At 44.2% G+C, this 24,123-nt stretch overlaps 1 protein-coding gene and 1 non-coding gene across 2 annotated transcripts; one reads left to right on the forward strand and one right to left on the reverse strand.

Annotated features, from left to right (window-relative positions):
- The first annotated feature begins 3,522 nt into the window (after positions 1–3,522).
- On the forward strand, positions 3,523–20,107 carry LOC142433651 (nuclear RNA export factor 2-like). Its single transcript, XM_075538436.1, has 16 exons — positions 3,523–3,597; positions 9,892–9,921; positions 14,782–14,865; positions 14,991–15,092; positions 15,210–15,290; positions 15,490–15,559; positions 15,718–15,806; positions 15,919–16,026; positions 16,204–16,320; positions 18,096–18,151; positions 18,298–18,405; positions 18,489–18,547; positions 18,656–18,771; positions 18,863–18,905; positions 19,409–19,481; positions 20,017–20,107. The coding sequence occupies exons 1-16, from the start codon at positions 3,523–3,525 to the stop codon at positions 20,105–20,107; spliced, it is 1,302 nt and encodes a 433-aa protein (XP_075394551.1).
- LOC142435397 (small nucleolar RNA SNORA42/SNORA80 family) lies at positions 9,856–9,989 on the reverse strand. The gene has a single exon (XR_012781459.1). It is a non-coding gene; the product is annotated as a small nucleolar RNA SNORA42/SNORA80 family (small nucleolar RNA).
- Positions 20,108–24,123: the final 4,016 nt, after the last annotated feature.

Below are 24,123 nucleotides of genomic sequence, written 5' to 3' on the forward strand. Positions count from 1 at the left end.
AATCATCTCTGTCAGGATAACAACATTATACCTCAACTGCTGCCAGAGGCTAAATCTGACTGGATATGCTGCAGATGGATGTTGTATTCCCACTGTCCTCCAGAGACTTATACAAATTGGGTGTTAACAATTGGAGTTGTGGTACTTTTCCCTTCTTCATATTTGGATTTTGTTATCATCGTCTTTGGATCACACAGGCTAGTGTGCTTCTTTGATGTACACTTAGTTGACAGCTCACTTTGATGGCTGCTTGTTTAAATACAAGCCTTTAAGACCCCAGACACTATTCCAATTGATTCTGCTTTCTTTTTGATTGAGGTTTTCTTGTTTAGTCATTGCTGTTGTTGGGCTTTTTCTGTTTGTTTACTTTTTTATGTATGTTCTGTATGGTTTCGGCATATGAAATCCAGGGTATATAGCTCTATAGAGACAGTACCGGGATTGGGGGAGTGTCAGGGGAAGATGGGGGCAAGGGATGGGGTGATAATAACAATGAGTATGAGAAGAAAATGTTCTGATATTGATGGTGGTGTTGATCACACAAGTCTTCTTACTATGGCTGAACAATTACATTGTATGCTATGTGAAGTATATGCAAATAAAACTATTTAAAAATTAAATTTAAATTTTAAAAATTAGTTTATATTGCATGTGGTTAATCAGACAAAATCAGGATCAAATCCCAGTGCTCTGGGATTTTCTTCTCTATAGCTTTTCATTTGTAAATCATAGTCTCTGTCACACTCAACTGGGAGGGCTGACCAATATCACAGGCCGGGCTTCTCTCCTTCCTATACATACCTGACATCTTTGTGCCACCAAACCATAGCAATTACTAAACAAGTGGAGTATATTCCCCCTTATCAGGTTCTCCTGGGAATTAATCGACTACAATGCATTACTCTAATAAAAAAACTGAACTTTGCTAGCCCCCTTCCTGTATGACTTAGATAAGATTCACAGAAAGCACCTTGTTTATCTATGACAAGGTGGGCACACACCCTCTAAAGTCACATTCTTTACCTCAAAAATTACTAACTGAATTTTTTGTCCCCACTGATCAGTCAGAACAAAATGCCTGTTTACCTAACTTTCCTTAAAGCATCTTTTATTTTCCCAGCGCCCTCAACTTTGGTCCACCTTCAGCCTCAACCAGCATACACCTTCTTAACAGGCTTCCTGAGACTAGGTGGTTTCAAAATAAAATTTTCTCTGAGAGTTTCTCCATTCATGTAACCCTTTCATTCTATTTCCCCACACTTTTTGAGGGTGAGAGGTGGGCTGGTGGAACAGAGGGTTAAATATTGGGCTTCTATTTTTTTTGGCTGCTACTATTAAGGTCGGTGGTTTGAATCCACCACCTGCACCTCAAGAGAAACATGAGTCAGTCTGCTTCCTTAAAGGTTTAGAATCTTAGAGGGGGCGTTACTAAACCATAACTGTGTCACACCATCGTTTGGGTCCTCTGCTGGGAAGATGGAATCAAGTCTCAAATGCTTTTTAAATTATATCCTTAGTATTATAGATGTAGGACTATACTGTATCTGTATCGTACCTCAAATAGAAAATATTTTGTACCTGCCTAATGACAATGTAATAGTGGCTGTGCTATATCAGAGCTATTTTTAAATGACTTCTTCTAGAATATTTTCTTTCCACATGATGAGTGAGAGGTTAATAATAATAATAATAATAATAATAATAATAATAATAATAAAATGGTGTCAGTACCACACAGTTACAGAACTTCACTGTTTTCTGAGGTTTTGTATATTTTTTGTTTCGTTTTTTAAATGGAGTGTGCTAGATGTCTCTATAATTTTGTTCAGATGACTTCAGTGCCTGGAAAAGCTGGTGCTACTCTTGATGGTTAACACTGTGATTGGTCTTTTTAGATTCATTTATATATATGTAATACAATTTGAATATTTGGAAACTTTAGTTGTTCTGTCAACTTTCAAAAAAGCATCCTAGTTGTACTGTGTTGAGTTTGCATGCATTTTACAGAAATTGACAGCCATATCGGTGTAAAAACATTTAACTTATTTTTTTCCATTTGTACTGGGGTAATGCACTGTGTTAAATATGTAAGGGTTTATCTACGTGCATTTGATTACAGAATCTGATAAAGGATTCTCTAAATAATGAAAATAAAAGATTTAAAACCTTAGTAGCACAATCCTCAATCTACCCTACTTTGGTGAGAAGAAACTGGGGTCTTAAAACCTTGTGAATAGCATCAAAGGAGTAACTACTATTTTCTCTCTACCTGGAGGAAAAGAGAGTGAAGAAAATTGAAGACACATGGAAACAATTTGTCCAATGAGCCAATGGACGACATGAACATCAATCTCCTTGAGCCTGAGACCAGAAGAACTAGATGATGCCCACCACCGCCACCTGCTCTAAAAGGGATTGCATTAGAGCAATGGTTCTCAACTTGTGGATTGCGACCCCTTTGGGGAGGTCAAATGACTCTTTCACAGGGGTCGCCTGATTCATAACCATAGAAAAATTACAGTTATGAAGTAGCAACGAAAATAATTTTATCATTGGGGTGTCACCACAACATGAGGAACTGTATTAAAGGGTCACAGCATTAGGAAGATTGAGAACCACTGCATTAGAAGGTCCTGGACAGAGCTGAGTGGAAGGAATATGTAGAAACAAAACTCAAAATCATATAAGAGACTAGGCTTACTAGTCAGATAGAGACTGATAGAACTCCTGAGACTATGGTCCTTAGCCATCCTTCAGGTCTAGAAATGAACTCATCCCCATGGCTCAATTTTCAAATTAATAATAGGTCTATTAGGGAAACAAAAACACGAGGAAAGTATGCACACCTTACAATAATCAACTATATGAGACAAAAAGGGCAGTATTTACCAGGGGACCAAGTTCAGAAGGTTAGGAAAGAAGAAGGAATGGAGACAGGACATAGGGAGAAAGTGATGTTACGTTGTGGGGATTGCAGTCAATGACATGAAACAAAATATATGTGAATTGTTTACTTGAAAACTGATCTTATCTTTAAACACTTTCACCTAATTTACAGTAAAAAGTTAAGGGGAGGAAAAGAGAAAGAAAAGATTTACAGTCACTGAAACTCTATGGGGCTGTTCTACTCTGAAACACGTAGGGGGTTACTCTAAGTTAGCATTGAGTTGATGGCAGTGAGTTTGATTTGCGGTGCGTTTTTTTTTTTGGGGGGGGGGAGTTATGTGTTGGGCTGCTAACCCTGTCCTGTAGGGTTGCTTTGAATCATCATCAACTTGATCACAGTGCATTTGGTTTGGTTTTGGCATGTATTTATAAGGGAAAAGCCTTTTTGACTAACTCTTGAGGCTCTTAAAGACAGCTGAATACTTTTCTAATTGCATTAATTCTTTCTGAATACAACATCTTCCTATCGAAATCTGGGCTTGCTTTTTATATGACACCATTTTGTAGGGGTTGCCCACCACCTTCCATAGATCATCAATGGAACTGCAGAGTTCTTGCAAAGGGCTTAATTGGGGAATGCACTTCAGAGAAACTTTTGGCACTGAAGAAATGTATGGATTGATCCTTTCTCCTAGAAAAGATTCCAGGAGGGTATGGAAATTACAGCATCCTTCTGAAGACATGGGTTTGCATGGCAATATTTGTATCCATTTTCCAGAGGAAGACTTGCAGATTTGAAAATTTTGAATTCTTGTTTGTTTGTTTTTTTAAGGAAGGTCATCTGTTATTTTGGAAATCAGTTTTTCGTTCTTTTTTATTTTTAATCATTTTATTAGGGTCTCATATAACTCTTATTACAATCCATATATACATGAATTGTGTAAAGCACATCTGTACATTCATTCCCCTTATCCTTCTCAAAACATTTGCTCTCCACTTAAGCCGCTGGCATCGGGTCCTTATTTTTTCCCCTTCCTCCCTGCTTCCCCCTCCCTCATGAACCCTTGATAATTTATAAATTATTATTTTGTCATATCTTTCCCTGTCCGACATCTCCCTTCACCCACTTTTCTGATGTCCGCCCCCCCAGGGAGGAGATCACATGCAGATTCTTGTAATTGTTTCCCCCTTTCCAACCCACCCTCCCTTTGCGTTCCCAGTATCGCCACTCACAACAATGGTTTCTTTATGGAATACTCTTAAATATAATATCTGTTAACGGAATGTAGACAGTAATGAATAATATCACATGTGTAAATTTTTGCTAAAGATAATTTAAACACGGTTGCAGTGGTACATCAACAGAGGTTCAGGCGAGATTCAGGAGAGGATATATATATGTATATATATATGTCTATAGATAGATATATAGATGTAGATAAAGATAATTGTCAATGTCAGATAGATCTTGGCTGAAAGCCAAAGATGGCAGAAAGATGTTGTATGTGTTTGGTTGATGATGCAAAAGCATTCAGTTGTGTGGATCCTAACACACTGTGGGTAGCCTTGAGAAGAATGAGAATTCCAGAACACATCATTGTGCTCATGCAAAACTTGTACACAAACCAAAAGACAGCCATTTTTATCAGAACAAAGGAATACTGCATGGCTTAAAATCAGGAAAGGTGTTATGTCAGGGTTGAAAATTTTCACCATACTTATTCAAGTTGTATGCTGAGCAAATCATCTGAGAAGCTGGGCTAATAAAGAATTCATTGTCAGGATTGGAAGAAGGTTTATTAACAATATGTGAAATGCAGATGACATATGACATTTACCTGCTTGCTGAAAGTTAAAAGGATTTAAAGCACTTAGTGGTGAAGATCAAAGACAGCAACCTTCCACATGGATAGTAGCTCAATGTAAAGAAAACCCAAATCCTCACAACTAGACTAATAGATTGCATCATGATAAATGGAGAAAAGATCTCAATCCTCAAGGATTTTGCCTTGCTTATATCCACGATCAATGCTGAATGAAAGCAGTAGTGAAGAAATCAAAGGGCATGTTGTATGGGGCAAATCTGCTCTACAAGACCTCTTTGAAGTGTTAAAAGATAGACCTCTGTGCATATGTTTATAGGCTTAGTAGTAGGGTAGCAAGTGGACAGTGGGCCTCCTCGTGTGCATTCCCTTAATACAAGAGCACCTTGCTCCGCTAAACGGTCATTCCATGATACCCACCTTCCTGACATGATCGCTGTAGACAGACATGTGCATAAGCAAACGTGGTGAAGAAAACTGATGGTGCTTGGCTATCAAGAGATATAGCATCTGTGGTCTTAAAGGCTTGAAAGTAAACAAGCGGCCATCTAGCCAAGAAGCAATAAAGCCCACAGAGAAGAAGCACACAAGCCTGTATGAACACGAGGTGTTGAAGGGATCAGTTAGCAGACACCAAAGAACAAAAACCATCATTGTGTGATCACCCTCCCCACATAAATGCTGAAGATTAATGTGTGCATAAGTAAATGTGGTGAATAAGGCTGATGGTGCCTGGCTATCAAGAGATATAGTGTCTAGGGTCTTAAAGGCTTGAAAGTAAACAACCGGCCATCTAGCCCAGAAGTAACAAAGCAGCACACCAATATGTGTGATCATGAAGGGTCAAGAGGACCAGGTTTCAAGCACCAAAGGCGGGGGGGGTGGCGGGGAATCATATTGTGAATGAGAGAAGCACGTGATGGGGACCCAATGCCCATCTGTAGACAACTGGACATCTCTTGCAGAGGGGTAGTGGGGAGGAGATGAGTCACTCAGGGTTCAGTGTAGCAATAATGAAGCTCACAACCTTCCTCTAGTTCTTAAACACTTTCTCCCCCCAACTATCATCCAAATTCTACCTTGCAAGTCTGGATAGAGCGGAGGATGTACACTGGTGCAGATAGGAGCCTGAGGCACGGGAATCCAGGGTGGATGATACCTTCAGGACTAGGGGTGTGAGGGGCGATACTGGGAGGGTAGAGGGTGAGTGGGTTGGAAAGAGGGAACCGATTACAAGAATCTACATGTGACCTCCTCCCTGGGGGACGGACAACAGAAAAAGGGGTGAAGGGAGACGTCGGACAGGGCAAGATATGACACAATAATAATTGATAAATTATCAAGGGCTCATGAAGGAGGAGGAGTGGGGAGGGAAGGGAAAAAGAGGACCTGATGCAAAGGGCTTAAGTGAAGAGCAGATGCTTTGAAATTGATGAGGGCAAAGAATGTACAGATGTGCTTTACACAATTGATGTATGTATGGATTATGGTAAGAGTTGTATGAGTCCCTAATAAAATGTTTTTTTAAAGCTGTGGTGCACACATATAATGGAACACTACGCATCGCAAAAAAGCAGTGATGAACGTGTGAAGCACATCACTCCATCAGAAGAACTGGTGGAAGTCATGCTAGCCAAGTAAGCCAAGCACAACAAGTAAGACAAGTACAACATGAGTCTGCTGAGGTAAGCTTTAAAAAAATGCAAAATGGGCATAAGGAAAAAGTTAATGTATACAAATATTCCTGCGGTGAGGACCACGTAGTATGACAGGAGTCAGACAAAATCCAGGGATACATATTGTAGCCAACTAAAAGGGGGGACGGGGAAGGAAAAAAATAAAATGAAATGGGTAGCGGGGGCACAGGGAACTAACCTACCCAAGGGGCATTGTTTACATCTCTATAGGGAAAGAAGGACCAGATTTCAACCCAGTGCTCCAAGACATGAATGCAATATGCCGACATGGAGGAGGGAACCAGTGGAGAGGTCTGAGTGTCCGGCCCCAATCCCAACTATATGGACACCTGCCCATCCCTCCAGAAGAATTTATTTCAGAGGTCTGCACTGACTCTGCAGCTTCGGGACGATATGTCTGATCAGAGCACACAGGAAGGGTGTGGAAGATAGATTGGAGCACATCCTGGCCCACCAACCCTTGAGGACAATATTCCCACTCAGAGCAGCCAATCCACAGAGAAGACCACATAGCCGGCCCCACTGTGTGACACGATATCCCTCACTGACCTATAGCCTTACAGGGGACAACACTAGAGACACAGTGTGTGAATTTCATCCCATCGGTTCCCACCACACCAAGGCAAAACACTAACAGCATGCAACAGAACACCAAGGGGAACAGAGCAACAGAGTCCAGAGGGAATACCAAAAATAGACTTTGGGGCCAGGGCTTGGCGCCCCAACAGATTCGACTCAAAAATACACCTAATGGCCAACAAATTGTCCTTGAACATACTACAAGCTTTTCTTTCCTGTTGTGTTTTGTTTTGTCTTTGTCATTGGCTTGTTGGTATTGTTTTGTTTTATTTTGTTGCTTTGTTTTGCTCTGTCTTGTTTTTGTGCTTGTTTATCTCTGCAGGTCTAAGTAAAATAGGCTAGATGAACAATCTAGAGGAGAAAACAACGGACGGGACCAACAGTTTCTGGAGGGACATGGAAGAGGGGGAGGTGGGGGGGGGGGAAATATAGTTGTGGTAACAAACCCAGGGGCAAGGGAACAACAAATCAGTGGTGAGGAGGGTGTGGGAGGGTGTGGGAGGCCTGGTAGGACTTGACCAAGGGTAATATAACCAAGAACTGTAACTCAAATGAAGTCTGAGCATGATAGTGAGACAAGAGGAAATTTCAAAGGAAATAGACAAAGAGCTAGGAGGAAAAGGGCATTGATAGAGGTCTAAATACAGGCATGTACATATATAAAAATATTAAATATATGAGGATGTGGAAATAGATCTATATGCATGTATTTATAGGTTTAGTATTAAGGTAGTAGATTGGCATTTGGGTCTCTATTCAAGTACTCCCTCGATGCAAGAATACTTTGTTCTATTAAACTGACATTCCATGATGCTCACCTTCCCAATACAATCACTGAAGACAAAGCAGGTGCATAAGCAAATGTGGTGAAGAAAGCTGATGGTGCCTGGCTATCAAAAGATATAGCATCTGGGTTCTTAAAGGCTTGAAGGTAAACAAGCGGTCATCTAGCTCAGAAGCAACAAATCCCACATGGAAGAAGCACACAAGCCTCAGTGACCACGAGGTGATGACGGGATGAGGTATCAGGCATCAAAGAACAAAAAATCATATCATTGTGAATGAGGGAGAGTGCCGATTAGGGACCCAAAGCCCTTCTGTGTGCAACTGTACATCCCCTTATGGAAGGGTCGCGGGAAGGAGATGAGTCAGTCAGGGTGCAGTGTAGCAACGATGAAACATACAACTTTACTCTAGTTCCTAAATTCTTCCTTTCCAACCACTATTATGATCCTAATTCTACCTTACAAATCTTGCGAGACCAGAGGATGTACACTGGTACAGACAGGAACTGGAAACACAGGGAATCCAGGGCGGATGATCCCTTCCAGACCAGTGGTGAGTGGCGATACCAGGAGGGTGGAGGGAGGGTGGAGTGGAAAGGGGGAACCAAATACAAGGATCTACATATAACCTCCTCCCTGGGGGATGGACAAGACAAAAGTGGGTGAAGGGAAACATCAGACAGTGAAAGATAAGACAAAATAATAATTTATAAATTATCAAGGGTTCATGAAGGAGGGGAGAGAGGAGAGGGAGGGGAAAAATTAGGAGCTGATGCCAGAGGCTTTAGTGGAGAACAAATGTTTTGAGAATGATGAGGGCAATGAATGTATAAATGTGCTTGACACAATTGTTGTATTACGAAGTGTGATTTGAGTTGTATGAGCCCCTAATAAAATGATTTTTAATTACTTTGGTTTATTAATTTTAAAAAAAGTTTTATTTGTGTATAATTCACATATTATAAAATTCAATAATTCAATCACATTAAGAAGAGTTGTATAATCATCACCACAATCAATGTTAGAAAGTCTTTGTTTTTGCACTTCATTTCCCACCAACTTCTCCTGCCGTGCCTCCAAGGAATCATCAAGTCAGTTACTCTCTCTAACTTTACCTACTCTGGATTTCATACACAGAAAAACATTTTGGGAAAACAAAACCTAACAAGAATAACAAAGTGAAGCAGATAAAAATCTCAATCGAAAAGAAAGAATACATTAAAAATAGAACAAATTTTAAATGGGTCGAAAGGGAGATTACATTATAAAGTGATGAATTGTACCTTAACCACATCTGCAATATTCCACTTTCCAATGCATTTGACATGATAGCAAGAGTAGTCACACCCCTGGTTTATGGTCAAAGGGAATTCACTAGACGCTTAATCCACATGTTTCCCTTTCACTTTTTTTAACTGAAACAACTTTAAAATGTGTCAAAGGTAATATCAAATGTTATTATATTTTAACGTAACTACATCTGCCATAATTCACTTCATAATGCTCTCCGTTTGATAACAAGGCTATTCACATCCCTCAACTACGGTCAGAGGGGATTTACCAGAGGCTTATTCCATGTAGGACTTCCACTGTCATCTATAACCTTCTGCAAACCAGGTATTCTCCATTTAATCTCTGATACCGTTTCCTCCTTCAGATTTGAATTTTATTATTTTTAATCGTTGGATCACACAGGCTCCTATTCTTCTTCCATGTGGACTTAAGTGACGCCTCACTTAGATGGCTGTTTGTTAGAAGACAAGCCTTTAAGTAGACCCCAGGCACTATTCCTTCTCATGGTTGGGCACTGTGTAGTTCCTTCACCACACTTTGCTATAGTGTCCATATCTTCAGTGATCTCTTCATAAGGGTGAGCATTAAAGCAGAGCCATGTCATAAGAACAAAAGGTCCTTAGTTTGGGGCTCGAATTAAGAGCAAGCCCAAAATCCATTCACGCATCTATGTGTCTCTGGTTCACCTAAGAGACATTATTGTCATTTTATGTTAAAAAAAAAACATTAAAAATCATCCTCCTGAGGCATAAGGCAATTCTATTGATAATGTCATTAATTTCTTTTTTCCCCCACTGTGCAACCCACTTCAGTGCCTGAAACCCACAGGGTAAAGCCAGGCAATGGTTTCGGGTTACAGTTTGCTTTGGCATGGGACATTATGAGAGGCCCATGGAATCAGAACTACCATAAATCCAAACACATGCACGATAGCATCGTTAATTTAACCAATGCTATAGGATTTAAAACACCGTTGAGAAAAGGAAATTATAGGAATATGGGCCAGCTATGAACTGCAATTGTTGACTTGTACAGATTAAACCTTTTTTATCACTTAAAAATCTTTTAATAATTTCTCAGTGACAGTATAGCATTGTAAATGTAGAGCAGATTAAACTCTTTAAGTGACTGAACACAAGTAGTAGTAGGTAGTTGGAAACCATGAGCTGCTCTGTGGGAAAAAGACGTGGCTTTCTACTCCTGTAGAGGTCAAGTCTTGGAAACCCACAGGGGCAATGCTACCCTGCTCTGTAGGGTCCCTATGAGTTGGCATCAATGCAATGGCAATAAGGTGAGGATGGGGATGGGTGAGAGGGCGAAGCTTTCAATAATATTCATTTGCAGTGGCAAAGCCACACCGACCAGATTAATACATATCATAATAAAGCAAGATGGGCATTAAAATAGTAAGTATATCATATACATACGTTGCAGCAAGACTTTGAGGTGAGGGGGTAGCTTCAGAAAGTTCCATTCTCTTTTCATTGCACGTTTTTCTGGGAACTTTTTGAAGCCCGCTCCATTCCATGGAGCTCCGTTGTGCTTTCTCTTTGCTCGTGTAACATGTGGGTGACTGCAGACCAACTCCTGCACTTCGCTGAGCTCAGCAACTCAGAGCTGCTGGTGGTTCTCATTCAACGCCCCAGGAACACAGTAGGCAGTTTAGATCCCGGTATGCGGCAGGATCTCGCTAGTCTTTGGATTTACAGAATGTCAGCAGGCACACGGGGTAACAGTAACTGAATGGTCACAGCCTACCCACAGTTCCCTGCGGCTACCCTTCCTTAGACGAGACCCGAACCGCCAAACTTTAGTTAACACCTCGGAAAGAGATGGGCTGAGGGATTGAAGCGGAGGGATGAGAATATACTCAGTTGGAAATAACTCTGGCTAGTTTACCAGCAACTAGCTTACTAGCAAAGGGAGCAGTTAAAACAGGAAGTTCAGCGGTCTCCTTTGACCCCAAGAGGTCTGCGCCATGTAACCTTGGGGGAGAGACTTCCGGGCTGGCCTCCATTTTCCTCTCGCACCCTGACAAGGTGGTTTGCGGGCTTCCTTTAGAGCCCCACCTCACCTTGGTCTACCCTAAACCCTAGGCACCAGAACCCACAAGTTCTCCTCAGGAAAGTCCCGTGAGAGCAGTGGTGACAGTCAGACCATGGCCAGCACACAAGGTAGGCGAGGTTTTCTTTCCCGACCCCACCCAGGTACTAGCGGCCATTTCCATGGGGCGTACCAGAGCCCCGCGGACTTTTCTGTTCACCCGAGGAGAGGGCCTGAGGGGCCCCTGAAGTTTGTGATGATTTTTACATGGAAAAACCTCCCTTCCCGTGGTTCGGTTGAGGGGACAAGCATGAGTCGAGTGACTCCCAGTCGGGAGGAGTGATTGTGACTTGGGGCGAGGACGTGGAAAATTAGCTTTCTTGTGGTTCCTATTTTGAGGTTGGGTGGGCGCTGGGAGCGGGCCGGGGTCTGGTAATCCACACAAAACCTTAAATGCTGACCCGAGCTTTTTCTGGCTAATTTGCATTATCCGTATAAAACTTTCTAGAGGCTTGTTTTATGACTCGGCCCCCCGATCTGTTCTGGAACTTTCCATGCGTAGCCATAAGTAGGGCAACGTTTGTTCGGTATCGATGCTGTATCCATGTTGTTTTTTCACGTTGCCTTCTGATTTGGTTTATCTGTTTTGTTTGCCACACCGTTAAAATACTCCACCATGACTGTGGAGATACCCACTTCGCCATTTCTGCCCATTTTTGCTGTGCATATTTGGGGCCTTTGTTAAGAGATGTGCACTAATTTAGAATTGTTTGATTATTATAGTCATGGAATTGAATCTTGCATCATTATGGAATCTACCTCTTTTCTCTAGCAATGTTATTGTCCTAAAGTACACATTTAAAATGTTTGTTTACATCTAAAAAAGAAAACAAAATATTAAAAACTAAAAAAATAAAATGAAATTACTGGGTACTATAAGAAATAAAAATTGAAACTGAAAATTCAAACATGAATACAAACCTTTAAAATGTAAAAAAATAAAATGGTTCTTTATTTGACTATACCAGCTTTCAGTTAACAATTCAAATAGTATATTTTTACCATTTGATAAATGTCTAAAGTTTACATATATCTCCATTTAAGGAACATTTGGTGGTGAAAAAATTAAATCTAGTCTGACAATCACTGACTTTAATTTGGAATATTTAATCTCTATATTTTGTGCGATTACTGGTGTAGTTGTGTTTAAATATGGTAATATTACTATTTGTTTTCTCTCGTTTTTGGTCTATCCTAATGTCCTCTTCCTCTCTTTTCTTTGGAAGTAATTAATTTTTTATAATAATTATAAAATTTCTACCTCATTCATCTCATGATTTCTAGCTCATAAGATAGATTTTCTCTTGTCATTCTTCCACTGTTTACTCTTGAAATTATGATAGTTACTATTAATTATAAATAACTTAGTTTACATTCCTCTCACAAAACAGAGATGTTGAACAATTTTAACACCCTTTTATCCCTTCCAATTTATCGTCATACATTTTAATTCTATATATATACTTAAGCCTCCTGGATAAATTAGTCACTATGGTATGCTGTTGATATTCATTTAGATTCACCTACATATATATTCGTGGTGGTGTTCTTTCCTTCTTTATCTGGGATCATATTTTTCTTCCTGAAGATTCTTTAGTATTTCTTTCCATCTGAACTTCTTCATGACAGTTTTGCCTTATTGTTCATGAAAATATGTCTTCTGCTTTTGAAAAAAATACTTTCTAGGCATGGGATTCTGGTTTGGTGATTATTTTTCTTCACATTGAAGATATAATTTCACCCTCTTTATGTTGACCAGCCTAATTTGTTGCTCTCTCTTTCTCTCTCCCCTTCGCTCTCTCTCTCAGCTATGGGTTTATGCTCTTGTTCCTTAAGTTTTCATAGGTCGTTCTATGATTGGCCTTTATTTGGTTGTCCTCATTCTCCTCTAGATTTGCCATGCATAGTACTTCATGAATCTGTGGCTTGATGTTTGTTTGGTTTTGGGCAGTTTTAGAAACTTTTTCACCATGATCTCTTCTAAAGGAGGGGCTTCAACAAGTTCCTAGAAAAATATGGATAAGAAGATCATGGAGTTTTCCCCTTAACTTTTGGACACCCCCTCGTGCTGTTCTGTATTATTTTTCTCCCTGAGGAAACATTTGTTATCATTAACCACCAAGTCTCTTGTACCTTACCTCCCCTCTCTTTAAGTATTCTCCATGGTTTTGCTTCACTAGACATGATGCTAGATATTTTCTTCAAATTTATCTTTCATTTCTTTTGTTTTCCATTCAGCCAGGGAACCCACTTTGATCCAAAAACGTAACCCTGTACATTCCAGGTACAGTGTATTATTCACCTAGTGCACGGGAGTGAAGTGAAGGTGATGAGTGTGAAGCAGCTTGTCCCAGGTCCTCCAGTGTGAAAGGGCAGACCCAAGACCACCAAGCCAGAAGAGCTCTTCCACCCAAGTCCTTCCCGCTGTGCTTGCTCTCTCGCCTCTCATAGGTGGCGTCTTCCAGCTTATGCAGCACTGTTAGCTATGTTTTCCAACTCTGAGAGCCGGTTTCCTCATTAGAACTTAGCTCTGTCATTCAGACCACCATTGATAAAATATTCGACCATGTTTGGGCTGGGGTTTTCTTTGTTCTAATCTAATATGTTTACTTATTTCAGAGACGGATAACAGCCAAAGTTCATCTCAAAGTGAAGACAAGTGCCAGGATGTAGCCCCAAAGAAATGTAAACAAGTATCTGAAGAACTCAGTTCTGGCGATCATCCTGATCATCCTTCTTCATCCTGCCAGGATCCAGATGAAAGCTCGCCAGTGGCTGAGACCTCCGTGGACCCCAACGGGAAAGAGTAAGCGACTAGTCAGGATGGTGGCAGGGAACAGCACGTGGAATATGTAACCCTGTTTTCCTTCTCTCCGACCTGTCAGTGTGAGGAATATGAGGACTAAGCTAATGATTGAGCGACCTCTCTTGCAGCCCTGGTAGCAGCAAATAAAGGTATGTTAGAAGAATCCCTTGGCATTCATAGACACCTTCCTTCTCTCCTCTTCCCCACAGCACCCAATCTGCCCAGGAGCCTTACCAAAGGAGAAGCCCAGGGTCTGACAAAGGCCAAGCCCAGCCTACTGTGAACACGTCAGAAGGCAAAGTGATGGGAGAGCAGCAAAGCGAAGATTCTCCAATGTGGTTCAAGGTTGCAGTGAGTATCCTGGAAAAAATGTATGGAATGTATTGAGGAGGAAGGACAGGTCCTCAAATGTACTTGGCCCACCACCCACTTTTCAGAAAAAATTCATTGCTGAGCACTTTGCTGGCCATTAAAACTTTTGTTTGTGAGCCCATCATCCAGGATCATTACAGGTATCTGCTTTTGTAGTGCCCCTTCCCCCAGGGTTCCTTTGGGAAACACTGGGTCCTCATAAAAGAAAGAGCATGTTAAACTTCTTAAGTTGATTGTTTGGAAGACACCTTCTGAATGTAGGCAGGGGAGTTGAGGAAATCTATATTTGGCAGGAAAAAAAGTCTTTTCAATGCCCCCTTCTTTTGAAGTGTTTTAAAGCTGAGTAGAAGGTCCGGATAGAGTATTTGGTGGGGTCTATTCTACAGCTTTAACTCTGTGTTGTCATTCTTCTCCCTCGTCCTTCTTTTCATATTTAGATTCCTGATGGAAGAAAGTATAATAAGCCTTGGCTACTGAGTTCTATCCAGAGCCAATGCAGTGTTCCCTTCACCCCAATTGATGTAAGAGAAGACCGTGTGGCCAGATGAAGGGTAGAGGGGAGGGCGGGATGGGAGGCAAGGGGAGGTGTGGATCAACAAGAACCTTTAGCCTCCGACACTTTTGCTCTGGTATCTGCTCCCTGTAGTTCCACTACGTAGGATTGCGGGCCCAGTTTTTTATCAATGATGCCAGTACTGCCTCAGCACTGAAGAATGTCAGCGAGATTCTTGATGAAAAGAACCAAAAGGTGTGTGTCAACATGATTCATTGTACCTTGTCTTCAGGAAGGAGGACAGACCAGGGCCAGAATCTTTTCTTTGAGATTAGACTTTCTGTAACTAAGCCCTGCCTCTCTTTCCTGCAGATAAGTATTTTTGTCAGTCCCACTCTCGTACCCAACTGTGAGCGGAATAAGTTGAAGCCAGAAAAAATGGAGCAGCTAAAGGTAATGCAGATTCAAGACATAATCTTTATTCAAACCCATCTCTCTCTCTCTCTCTCTCTCTCTCTCTCTCTCTCTCTCTCTCTCTCTCTCTCTCTCTCTCACACACACACACACACACACACACACACACACACACATCTCCCCATCACCACCACTATGAAGACTGCCTAAGAGTTGCAATCTCTATCTCTGCTTATAGGTGGCCATGAAGAAGCGATACCTTGCCTCTCAGCAAGCTCTTGACCTCCAGAGCTTCCGCTTTGACCCAAGTATGGCTGACAGTAGTGGTTCTAGGGCAGGTGGAAACAGAGATATGCATGGGAGGGAGTAATAGGGATGGTAACTTTGGAAGGGGTTGATACTAGCTAGGTGCTAATCCAATCAGCCCATGCTAGTCTTCTGAATCTTTTCTCTTGCCTTCCTGAAGTCTTGGTGGACCATGGTATTGACATGATCCTGAATCGAAAAAGCTGCATGGATGCTGCTTTGACAGTCATTGAAGAGGATTTCCCTGAGGTGAGGCCTTGGGCCCAGTGCTGATATTTAGGTAGAGGTGTGGGAAGGATGAGATGGAAGGCAGATTTGTCTCTGAGACCCGTATCGACACTCTAACTCTTCTTCCCCAAAGCTATTGTCCTTGAATTTGCGTAACAACAAATTGTTCCGGTTGGATAGCCTGTCTAACATTGTAGACGCGGCCCCCAAACTCCAGATCCTGAACCTCTCAAAAAATCAGGTAACAAGTCGAAGCCAAATCTAATTTGGGTTGAGGGTGGGTTATACTGCTCATCAGAGTGATGACATGAGGCTGGAAGGTGCCTGTGGGTGAGAGTGAGGAAGAAATCTCCAGAAGAGTCCGATGTTTCTGTCCCTGATACCCTCTCTCCCTCCTTGCTTCCCCTATTTTTCTCAGCTGAAGTCAGCATGGGAGTTGGACAAGATAAAAGGACTGAATCTCAAAGAGTTGTGGCTACAAGGAAATCCACTATGTCGCAACTACTCAAATAATTCTACCTATGTGAGGTCAGTGGTAACCACTATCCTCCCTTCTATCCCTGGGAGCCCGAGCTACCATCTGTAATAGCTTACATCCCCAGGCCTTTTAGGAGAAATATACGCCCTGCCCTTTCCTCTCTCCAGCCCTCTCCTTTGTTCAGAGATCTCCCTACCTTCCTCTGGCCTGCTCCCTGCTCCCCTCTCTTTCCCAGCCCTTTGCACCCAGTCTTCTCTGGCATTGCTGAATGTGCTCCAGGAAGCAGGGCTCCCCCTGCCTCCCCAGGACCACAGGTGCGCACACTGGGCCCTGCTTCCCCTCTGGGGCAGCCTCAAGACAGATAATCCTGCCCTGGAATGTGAAGGCTTCCCCTGACCAGGAATTCCTGCTGAGACAGGTCTTTCTACCTCTGAACCTAGAGAGCACTTCCATCCCTATCCTGTGATGAGTGTTCACTTCCTTGCTCTGAAAGAGTTTTCTGATCTGTCCCTGTGTGGCCCTAAGGCTTTTGTGCCCCAGTTGAGTCCAAGGCCTAGGTCTGGCTGTATCGTAAGAACTGGCTCAATGCCAGCAGCTGAGCCCTGCTAGGGGAGAAACCTGGGCTCCCTGAGTCAGTATTCAGAAACAGGTCACCTGCAGTCAGCAGAGGGCATCGTTTGGCAAGTGTCACACATGGAAGATTGGGAACAGCAGTGGACTGAAGAGACAGGACAGTCTTCTCAGGGGAACTCTCCTCTCCCTCCACCACATCACACCATCCTGCTTGAACCTTCTGATGAACACTGGGTAGCCCAAGAGGATGTCCTGGCCTTGTCCAGAGCCAGGTCTGGCAGGGCACTGTACTTCTGGTGAGATAGCAGAACCCTGGGCCCCACCCATTTCCTCCCCACCTCCAGAATCTTCCTTGAGGACTTCGAAGGAGGTAAGTGAGATAGGAAACAGAAGGAATCTCTGGACCCTGATCTTCACAAGTTGATTCTGTGTCACTGGAGAAGGGGATCAGGGCTGTCCCTGTGGGATCTTCCCTGAAGGAAGGAGAGGAGGAGAAATTTAGAGAATGTCCACTAGCTCTCTGAGTGAATCCATTGAAGAAAAAATGTCAGGGGCCCTGAGAGGTGGTGGTATTGGAGGGTAGCTGAGAAAACCTGTCAGTGTTCCTCAGTAGGTATACTTACTTCCATGAGGGGGGCAAACTCTAAACTATTATTTCTTGATTTTGTCTGGTTAATTACCAGCACCCTCCTGGAACTGTTCCCTGAGCTGACACACCTGGTAAGTGTCTGGTAAGCTACACCACCCCCCCCCCGATTCCTCCACCTGGTACACAGTGCCATTCGGAGCCTGCCCTGAGATCCTTAGCTCCTGCCCAGGTTCGATGTTTCAATCGGACCCCGAATCCTCATGAGGACCAGGGGCGATAGCCACAGACTCTTGAAGGAACCTGATAAAGACTATGGAGCTTTTCTGAAGTACTCCACTGGCTTCTGGGACCTCTGGTGAAGATCCCAAGATAGTCTTCCCATGGAACCTCCCCGCCCTTTCATCCTGACCCTCCCCCCGCACCCCTCCCCATCTATTTCCTGGACACATCCTTTTCCCTAACTATACAATGCCACTCACCACCACCACCCCTGGTCTACACTGCTAACTTCCTCCCTAGGATGGCCTGGAGTTGTTCTCACCTCTTTCCTGTGAAAATGGAAAAAAGAAGTTACCAGTCTGCAAGGTGAGGAGGCAGGACCAAGCAGGGCTTGGAGGGTAAGGTGAAGAGGGGATGGCAGCTAGGCTCCTGAGAACCATTTGCATTCTAGGGGAGTGTCTATGGATCAGAGATCCTGAAGGATCTAGTCTGGAAATTCCTGAAGGAGTAAGTACCCCTGGGACTCTAATGCCAGGAGGGCTGGAATAGGTCCGGCGCTCAGACACAGGCCTGCTCATGGTGACGTGGGGTGGCTTTCAAAACCACTTAGGGGCCAGAGCCACAGAGAGCATGTCTTCTTTGCTTCCCCACAGATATTACTGCATCTATGACTGTGGTGACCGGCACGGTCTTCTTGATACATACCATGACAATGCCTGCTTCTCACTGACTGTTCCTTTCAGTTCTGATGGCTGCATTCTGTGAGTATCACAGACCCAATAACTCTGTGACTCCCCCATACGCAGGCCAGTCTCCCACCTCTTTGTCTCTCTTTTTCTCCTAGAGGCAGCTTTAACACGTATTCCAAGAGTAGCAGGAATATGATAAAGATTAAGGACGCTGGTCAGTGTATGAGGAGGAACATTGGGTGGGATGGGAGGTATACAGGGGTCAATTATAGAGACCAAGTGAGTGAAGCAGCCCTGACCTTCTCTTCTCCTCCCTGCAAAGTTCCTCGGGCTCAGCTGCTGAAATACACCAAAACGGAGATTGTTGACTTCCTCAGTGCATTGCCCAAGACCGAGCATGACCTCAGCTCCTTCGTGGTGGACACCTGTGTCCAGACAGTGAGTACCTATCTTCCTCCCAGATCCAGGGCCAGAGTAGGTAGGAGATTTATGGGCGAGCTTATGAGCCTGAGCTTTTTTTCTGTTTCAGGAAAACATGTTCTACTTTTCTGTCAATGGGCAGTTCAAGGAGGGTGAGTGTCTGTAGGGTCCATTCTCGGTGCTCCTCAATCCCCATTGCTCCCTCTCAGAGGTCTCCAGGCTTCCCTCCTCCCTTCCCTTCCTTTCCCGTCCCATTCACTCTGTGGTCTCCAGCTCCCACCTTGCCCGTGCCTCACTCTTGTCTGACCTAAAGCCATAAGTACCTGCCCCAACACAGCACCATTGTTAGAGATACAGGCTGTGACATATGTCTGTAGCTTAACCTCCTCGTTTGCAAAATGGGTCTAGTCATACTCATCTCTTGGGCTTCTGTGAAAAATGAAGCCAACACACTTGAGAAGAGATTGGCACAGGGCGAGATCCCGAGGACGAGCCCCCATCCCCGGGAGGTGAGGGCACACCTTCCACCATGACTCCCTGTGCTGGCCCCTCTGTGGTGCCATGCGACAATAAGACCCTAACTGAAGAAGGATGGTGGTAAGCGTGTCAAAGCATGGCCAACTCTGAGGGGTATTGTTCTGTGTTGTCCTTGAAGTGGAAACAAGTCATCTGGCTCATATCTGTGACTTCACCCGGATCTTCATTTTGAATCCTACAAGCAATTCCAGGTACGTCTGTGTTTGGGGTGGCCCAGGGAACACGCACACCAAAATGTGACTAGGAGTGTTGAGAGTGACAGTGCATTACTCAGGATTTCCCCAACATCGCAGAATTCCAAAAGGTGGATCTCAGGAGCAGACTGCCTAGTGGTTAAGAGTGTAGGCTGTGGCATAGTGACTCCTCCCCTGACTCCAGCCAGCCTTCACTAGCTGTGTGACCTTAGTCAAGTGACATGATTTGTCTGTCACTCTGTGTCTGTCTCTGATTATGATGATTATAATAACCAACCCCATGGGCTGATGTAAAGGTGAAGGCAGGTATGAAACTTTTCTCTGGGGTGGGGGAACTGATACACCTAGTGCAGGTGGCAGACAGCTCTCCAAAGGCAGGTTCTATGTGAGGGAAAAGGGTACCAGCCAAAGAGTCAGGTGGGCAGACAGAGTCATGCATGGCAGGAAAGTGGTTGTCATGTGGGTGGGATCATTGTTTGGGGGTGAGGGTTGTCCGTCTGTCCTGATGTCTTAGGGCCTGTTTTTTCTCCAGTTTACGCATCGTGAATGACCAACTGTTTGTGAAGGATTTCGGCTTTGACGAGCCCAAGACTGACTTACTCATTGGTCACATCTTACTCTAGTTCCACGCCTGCCAATTCTCCGGAGGATCACCCAATCTGGTATGAGCCTTCAGTGGCCTCAGCGGTGAGCGCCTGCATTGGGTGGGGATGGCGGGGAGCTGGGACGAGCTGAGGAGTACATTAAAGGCCCTCGCAGGTCTATGCTTTGCTTGTTTATGTCATTCATGTCCCAGTGACTGTGGTTCCTTCCCCCTCAGTGCATAGTACTACGGCAGCGAGTTGCTTTCAACAGGTGCACAGTATTTCCTGAACTCGCTGGGCCAGACTCCTTTATCGACAAAAATGGGGTTCCCCCGAGATGCCCCCCTTACGCACCAGAACACCATGTTCATTCTGCTGCCTGTGTCACAGTAAATGCAGAGGCATGTTTTGGATGCACTGCAGTGTCTTCATGACAACAATGAGGACCACACCCCAACCTCACAGGTTTTTGCTCTATTCACAGTGAAGCCTGGGGATGCAGACCAACTGAGCAGCGGCCAGGTGGTCTGCGCATGACCCTCAGGGCTACTAGCTCTGATGACACCCTGCCTCCTCCCTTCTCTCCCTCAGACCTGTGATTGAGGTCCAAAAGGACACCTTCGTGGAATGACCCGCCATCTGTGCGACAAGCTCTCCAAGGGAGCCAAGGCCTTCATCATCTTCATCATCCCTGCCTTCCTCCCCTTCCCCCGCAGACCATTGTTCTGTGCGTGTGTTACACCCAGTTTCTCTGCTTCTTCACAAAATAAATAAAGAGTGTTGCTGACGTTATAGCACATCTGTGCAGCCTGCATTCGCATGAAGTGCCATCATCCCCCCTGCCCTGCGGAGGGAAAGGGAAGGGCCAGAGGGCCAGGGACCTCCTGGGAAACTGCAGGGCAAAGGCTCAACTCCGGGCCCCTTCCCTAAAGCCCAAGCTGTGGGTTCAGGGCCCTGTGGGGTCGCTGCTCTCGACCCCCGGTAAACCTGGAGGCTTCTCTCCTACGCCCCTAGAGGATGCCATGATTTTATTGTGCTTTAGGTGAAAGTTTACACCGCAAACTAGGTTCTCCGTGGTCGATTTCAATCCTAGTTTTCTTACCATTGTCTCCAATTTCACAATGTGTCCGCATTCTCCTTATTTCTCTTCTTGTTCTGTTTCCAGTGAGCCTGCATCCCTTCCCCTCCTGCCTTCTCCCTTTGATTTGGGGTAAATGGTGACAGTTTGGGCTCATGCAGTGAATTGTTCAGGGAGGACATTATTCACAGGTGATATTGTTTCTTTGGGAACTACTCTATCATTGGGCTGAACGGTCACCTCCAGAAATAGCTTCATTGCCAAATCTCAAGGATGCCATGGGATTCCTCTACTCCCTATTGGCCCAGTACGTCAGGCCGCCTTTTATGTTTTCTTCTACATTGTACATTCTTTTCCATTGTATCCGGACCTTTGACGATGTCACTTGTCAGAATGGCCAGTAATGGTAGCTGAGTGTCATCTAGCACTTCTGGTTTTAGGTTCACACATGCTGTCCTTCACGTGTTTCATATTAGTCCTGAGAACTAGCTTCTTCATTGAGCCATGAGCTTCATTCATTTGTCCCCTACCAGGAGAGACCAGTGGTTGTACCTTAGATGGCTGCTCCAAAGACCTCAGACGCTACCAACCAAACTAGGAGGCAGAACATTATTATTTTTTTAAGTTCTGTTGGCGCTTCATCCACATATCCTACAGTCCAATGGTTTGATCCTGTCCAGAAGAGCTGTACAATCATTTCCCACAATCAGTGTTTGAACATGTTCTTCTTCCTTGTATGCTGTGTTAGTAGTGTATTTTTTTAAATTCTGGCAAAACTATACACAACAAAACATTCTCCAATTCAACAACTTCAGATGTAGCACATGATCTTTGTGAACCATGATATGCCAATGGTCTAAGTTGTCCCCCAAGACTATGGTCCCCAACTTTTTAAACCTACTGAGCCAACCCCGAGAGTTGCGTGAATACACCTGGGGATCAGGTATGTTTCTACAGGGGATAGACTGCCACCTCAGCCAGGGGAAGCTGTTCCCATTTAAAATCAAGTTTCAGATGGACTCTAATGTTAGTCAGCATTAAAACACATAAAAACCTAGGAAGAAGAAGACGTTCACTAATATGACTGACGTGTGCTGAATACCTTTAATCAAGAAATCAGTAGGGAGTAAGGAAAATGTTATCATTCTGGAATTCTTATTAAAAGCAGTAGTTATGCCCAACAAATCTATGAAAGGCTGCCCAACCATAATAATTACAAAAACACAGGTACAAGCTTTCAGGTAAGATAGGAAAGGAGGAAAGATAAGTAAAATATGCTATTTCAGAAAAATGCACTGTGAGGGTGTATAAGATATCTATTAAAATTATTACTTTATAGAAGTTAATGATTACGTCACGTAGAGACATCTGGGCTTGCCTGTGAGGCAGGCATGTTCTTTCGGTCAGGGTCCCCCTCCCGTGTGTAAAATGCCTGCAGGGGTTGCGGGAGATGGAGAGTCACTGGTACGCGGGAGACCCTTCAGGATCAGTGGACTCAGGAAGGAAGTTGTCCTCTGTGGGCCTTCCCCTGAGGCTGAGGAGGGAATGGGGGGCTGTGATGGAAGGGCAGCTCTGGTGCCCCTGGATGGGGAAGGCGACGATGGGGTACAGGCCATCACACTCATCCTTCCTTGACAGCCCCAACCTGCTAGGCCCAGCACCTGAAATGCAGGCGCACGCTCCGTTAGAACTGTCCTGGCGACATTAAAGGACCAGCACTCCTCCGCTAACTGCATCCTTCGTTTTCCTTCATCTGCTGCATCCTTCACCCTCTTTGGGGCTCACTGGAATACTTGGAATACTTGTAATCCTAGGCCTTGGATGGGCAATAGGAACAACACCAACAACGTGGAGAAGGCACTAGCCATTATAGAGCCCACGCTGTCTCTCACTGCCATCGAGTCGATGCCGACTCACAGTGACCCTACAGGTTCACTGCTCTTGTGAGTTTCCAGAATGTAATTGTGTACAGGAGTAGAAAGGCAGGGCTATCTTCTTAGGAGTGGATGGTGCTTTCCAACTGCTAACTTTGAGGAACTGCAGCTGAATGTGTAGCCACTACGCCACCAGGGCTCCATTGGGGAGCACATAGTAGGAGGGGGGACGTGCTTACTCAAGACCATGCAGCCAGCACGTATTGTTGCCAAAGTCAGATCCTGCTTCTTCAGATCCCAAAGCTCCTAAATGCTGTTTCCACATTGAGTCTTCCTCTGTGTTTGGACTGATGCCGCCACAGTGGAGCAGATTCATCCAAGTTTCTGTGGATGAGTCTGGAACTGGGGCAAAGGTCTGATGACTCTCATCTTCAGTCTAACTGAGCCCTTTCATAATTCTTCACTGATTGATAGGATTTCTTCTTTCCGGGGCTCAGTGGGAAACTTCATCACCCATGTCACACTAGAGAAAAACAAGGAGATGGACAAGCACACAGAATTAAAGGACATGATGAGATTGGACCAAAGTCCGCTTCTTGTTGGTCTATTTCTATTACCTGATGTTCTCCGTCTGGAGTCTTCTGTTTTATGGGGCAGGGGAGGCAGGGTGGGCCACATATAGAAGAGTCTTACAATGTCCTTTTAGGTTGTCTCCTTTTTGTATTACAACGGTTCGGTGAAGAAGGGTTCATTAGTCCCATTTTACAGATGCCTAAGCTCAGATTCAGAGTCAGCATGCAAAGGTTCACGGGTCAAATATCTGCCCTTTTCCCTCTGGACAGAACAACCAGAAATTTCCTCTTTACAAGATGGGCTTCCATGGCTTAAGGACTGAAAGTGTACATTTCACCCGACATGGGACCTGTCAGGCTAGGTGGTGCCACCCTCAGCCATCACTCCCAACCCTTTTTGGTGATGAAGGTGATGGTGAAGAAGAAAGCCTGGTCCGTGAGCCAAGGGCCTAGGCGTGAGGGCCACATGGATTGCCTCTTTCCTGAGGTGATGAATGGAACCCAAGGAGCGATACCGTCTGTTGCTCTGTG

The sequence above is a fragment of the Tenrec ecaudatus genome, chromosome X (assembly GCF_050624435.1).
Source record: "Tenrec ecaudatus isolate mTenEca1 chromosome X, mTenEca1.hap1, whole genome shotgun sequence".
Lineage (NCBI taxonomy): Eukaryota > Metazoa > Chordata > Mammalia > Afrosoricida > Tenrecidae > Tenrec > Tenrec ecaudatus.